Source organism: Drosophila mojavensis, unplaced genomic scaffold (assembly GCF_018153725.1).
Source record: "Drosophila mojavensis isolate 15081-1352.22 unplaced genomic scaffold, ASM1815372v1 contig_16, whole genome shotgun sequence".
Classification (NCBI taxonomy): Eukaryota; Metazoa; Arthropoda; class Insecta; order Diptera; family Drosophilidae; genus Drosophila; species Drosophila mojavensis.
In genome coordinates this window covers 4,685,051-4,689,600 of record NW_025318693.1, presented here as the reverse complement: position 1 = coordinate 4,689,600, position 4,550 = coordinate 4,685,051, and the positions used below count along the sequence as shown (strand labels likewise).

Below are 4,550 nucleotides of genomic sequence, written 5' to 3'. Positions count from 1 at the left end.
AGCCCATGCGTGTTTATGCGTGGGTGCTTGTGTGTGTATGTGTTTGTGTATGTGTGTGTGTTTGTGTATGTGTGTGTGTATACGTTTGTGTGTGTATGCGTGTGTGTGTGTGTATGCGTGTGTGTGTGTGCGTGCGTGTTTCTTGTGTAAGTTGAAAGACGCGAAAAATTATTGAATTATCTATTGCTCCAAGGGTTCAGGGGATCTCGTAGTCGAGCAATCTCGACTATAGCTTTCTTACTTGTTTTATAATCTATCAGCTGGTCGTGTGTATCAAAATAGCAATTTCGGTCTAGACTAAAATATCTTTGATATTGCACGGAAACTGCTGCAAGGGCTGTCATTATTAAAGAATTTATTTTGATGACACAATTTTGAAGGGAAAATTGTTGATATATTACTTTTAGCACATGCCACATAAATGAAATATAAAAGAAAGAAATAAATAATATATTTATTTGAATGCTTCTCAATTTAAATGAATGTCAAATAAAGGCAAAGCATATATTGAATAATCCAGCCATGAGTGAATTGAATTACTATTCGAATATCATTTCGAAAATCTCAGATTGCTTTCATTTAGTTTGATGCGATTTGGTATTTGATTTGACAACTTTAGCTTTTAATTAAATGAATGAACGGGACTGTCAGTACCTCATCGAATTCAATTAGCCAATTAGCTATTGATTTTTAAGTCGACGAGCGAAAAAACCCAAAACGAATGCTCCTCAGTCATGTGTTATGTGTCAGTCAAGCAGCACAATTCGGCACTGCGCTTCATACGGCTGCTGATGTACTTGACGCTTATAGTGCCGCCATGCCCACATCTTCAGCTGAGGCTGCTGTACACTGCAAGTATGATAGTCTATCTCTGTCTAATATCCCGTTGGCGCATCGCCTTCAACTACCACGTGGACTACGACCGGCTGAATGATACCGTTTCATATGTGCTTGACCTACTCAATTTTGTGGCATTGACAGTCAGCCATTTCGTGATATCCTTTCAATTGATCTGGCAGAGCCGCAGCAGTCAAATCGAGACACAGTTTTTGCACATACAAAATGTGCTCTATGAGAAAATTGGCCATAAGGTTAATGCCAGCCGCAGTCGGTTAATCACGAACCGAGTCTTTCGCTTATTGTTGTTCCGCATACTTATTCTATTGGGCTCGACAGTTTACAACAATACAAGCTCGAACGAATCGCTGCTGCTCATCGCCAACTTCTATTCGCAAGTGGTGCTCATATTGCGCTGCAGCGAGTTCACATTGCAGTCAGCTCTCGTGCTGATCATCTACCAAGAGATGCATGAGGCAGCCTCCGCTGTCATTTCAAGGCTTGAGAGTTCGAGGTGCGATACCTGGTCCCTGCACCGTTTGCCTCTCAAGCACATCGCCTGTCTGCAGCAGCTTCATCTCCTGCTCTGGAATTTACAGCGAGACATCGAGAAATACTTCAAGCGCGCTCTCATTGTGCTGATGCTGAAATTCTTTATAGACACCTCGGTGCACCCCTACTGGGCCTATGTGAACAGAATCCAAACGAACAATGTTCCAATGCAGATCTGTAGGTAATTGTGTAGACTCGGCATCTGGATAAAGTCTATATCTATTCAGTTCTGCTCTCAGGGTGTGCTACGGAGGAGCTTGGCATACTGCTGGAGATGTGTATGCCCTGTTGGTTGTGGACCCGCTGCGATCAGCTGCAGCGCAAGTTTCGAGCGATTTTCCACGGAGTATCCGTGGATCGACGCAACGAGCAGCTGAATACCGCATTGCTACGAGTCTCGGCGCAGCTCGGGCAGGAATCTTGTGAGTTCACAGTTGGCGGATTGCTTACGATCAATAATAATTTGTTGGGCAAAGTGAGCTATGAGTTTATGCATCCTAAATAGGCGTTCTCTAATATACTAATTTGGCAGTTTTTGTTCGGAGTTGTGAGCTATACCCTGATTTGCATTCAATTCTGGATAACATACACGACGAAGATGCGATTAGAAGCAGAAACTGAAGGTGGCGTTCATCAGGATTCATTGAATGGAACAACAATTTGAATGTCAAGATTCTGGTATATTAAGGCTTATATTTAGGCTTTTAGCCTAAAAGAAATATTAATATTTATTTTGCATATATCACAAATTTAAATTATAAACTTCTAATTGTGTATTTTATATATGTGTTAGGTTAGATTATAGACAATTTAAGGTCATATATAAATATAAGTCTAATCTAAATTATATGTTGATTACAATAATGCTGGATTCATTGTCCATAAGAAAACTATGCCCGATTTAAATTTTCAAATATGATTTAAATTTAAAATAAAAATAAAAATAAGCTGCATCAAGGTTCATGGTCAAATGAATATACATATATCAATTTTAATATATAACTATATTAGGCATGTCTGTATGTAGTATCAGATATGTTTTAAAATTTGTTTCTTTTTATTTCACTTATAACATTAATGAAGAGGAAAATTACCTAGGAAATGGTAGTTCAAGTTAAGCGAAGGACTTATCTTTGGAAGCATGTAAGCTGCTAAGGACAAGATATAAACTGAAATTCTTACGAAACTTTTTCCTTTTGTTACAAACAGTATAATATATACATATGTACGTTGATGGGAATATAAGATATCCTGTATGCAACAAAGATTTTTAATTTTTATTCCTCTTCCCCTTGGTATATATGTATGTATGTAAGTATATATTAATATGCATATTTGTCAAAGTATATATGTATGTGTAAACTCAACCAGATAGCGTTGCTCATTGTGTGCGCTGAAGGACAGTTGAGCGCATTAACTTTCAATTAGCCAATTAGTAGCTGATTGTGGATCTCAGTGAGTATGCAACATTATGAAAGGGGGCTTGGCTCTTTCAAAGGACTTTAGTCATGTGGCACGTGCCTGGCGAGTTGCATGCAGCTTCGCTGCGCTGCATAAGCCGCTTGAAGCTCTGGCTGCTGCTGCTGCCGCCCCACCCGGTGCTTCAGCTGAGGCTGCTCTACACCGTTAGTTTGCTGAGCTACCTGGTTTTCATCCTGCATTGGCGATTTAGCTTCAACTACGGCGTTGTCTACAATCGCAATGACAGTTTTTCGCGTGTTGTCGACTTGCTGAACTTTGTCACGCTGACAGCCGCCCACCTGGCCGTCGCAATGGAGCTGATCTGGAGGGATCGCAGCGAGCAGATTGAGCAGCAGCTGGAACGAGTGCGCTACGTGCTTCGAGTGCAGTTCGGCCAGAAGGTGAACATGCTGCGAGTGCATCGCTACTGCCGGAGCATCAACTCAATATTGCTGATATGCTGCCTAATGCTGCTGCTGATGACCATTTACAATAATCTGGTCACCAACATGTCGCGGCTGCTCGTCTACGCCTTCTACTCGGAAGTTATTCTGCTGTTGCGCCTCAGCGAGTTTTCTGTGTTCGCGGTGCTGATCTTGGTCTTCTACATGGAGCTGACTGAGGTTAGCCGCCGGCTGATCCTGGAGCTGGACAAGACACGCTATGAGGTCTCGTCTCTGCGCCGCTTGTCGCTGGAGCGCTTGTACGTGCTGCAGCACCTGCTCGGGCTGCTGTGGAACACAGTGCGGCTCATCGAACGCAATTTCGCGCTGAGCCTGATAGTTGTGCTGCTCAAGTACTTTGTGGACATCTCCGTCCTGCCCTACTGGATGTTTATCAACAACTATAACCATGTGGATATTTCCACTACATACTGTGGGTGAGCACTCCCAATGGAACTGCCAGTCCTAACTCATTCCTGCTTGCAGATTGCGCAACTGAGGAGTCCTGCAAGCTGCTGCTGACCTTTCTGCCCAGCTACATCTGCACGAGATGCGAACAGATGCAGCGCCAGCTGCGCTCCACTCTGCACGGAGTCGCCACAGATCGGCATAATGCGCAGCTGAACACAGCTCTATACCGCATCTCGGCGCAGCTGGGCCAGGAGTCCTTCAGGTTCAGTGCTGGCGGCTTGATGGTAATCAATAACGAGTCTCTGGGCAAGGTGAGTGTATCGACTTACCAAATCAACTTCAAGGCCGCTTCGCTATTTCCGTTTCTATTACAGTTTATCTTTGGCATGATAAGCTACATAATCATTTGCATACAATTTCGCCTGGCCCTAATCGACAACAACCCCGAGGAAGTCGCTCAGAGCTTCGTTACGGTCGCACTGCGACGCTAAATCAAATTTCTTTGAATTGCGGATTTCTTGTGTTTCCTGAGAAAAGCGCTAAATTCAGAATCGCTTACATTACTCCTGCCAATGGCAGCGAGAACAGAGATACATATGTATTTGCTTACATGTATATTTATTCAATTAATGAAATTGTTTTTCAATAGCAAATGGATTCAGTTACTTTTTCTCTGTAATCAACTGGCAGACAGTCCAACTAATTAGTCATGAATACGAAGGTTACTTGAATTTCATAATACTTGATTTAAAATTCAACGAACAGACAAACGCGGAGGGGCGGAGGGGGGAGGGACGAAGGGGCCACATTCTGTTGCATTAATTAGGAACATAATTCGCATGCAAA

The 4,550-nt window shown here is 42.7% G+C and overlaps 2 protein-coding genes across 2 annotated transcripts; both read left to right on the top strand.

Moving 5' to 3' along the window:
• The first annotated feature begins 628 nt into the window (after window positions 1-628).
• Window positions 629-2,117, top strand: LOC6573432 (putative gustatory receptor 98a). Its single transcript, XM_001999477.4, has 3 exons — window positions 629-1,566; window positions 1,629-1,864; window positions 1,922-2,117. The coding sequence occupies exons 1-3, from the start codon at window positions 735-737 to the stop codon at window positions 2,051-2,053; spliced, it is 1,200 nt and encodes a 399-aa protein (XP_001999513.3). The 5' UTR covers window positions 629-734; the 3' UTR covers window positions 2,054-2,117.
• Window positions 2,118-2,629: 512 nt separating this feature from the next.
• LOC6573433 (putative gustatory receptor 98a) lies at window positions 2,630-4,195 on the top strand. The gene is made up of 2 exons (XM_032728008.2): window positions 2,630-3,726; window positions 3,780-4,195. Exons 1-2 carry the CDS (start codon window positions 2,898-2,900, stop codon window positions 4,193-4,195), a joined length of 1,245 nt encoding a protein of 414 aa, XP_032583899.1. The 5' UTR covers window positions 2,630-2,897.
• The last annotated feature ends 355 nt before the right edge of the window (window positions 4,196-4,550 follow it).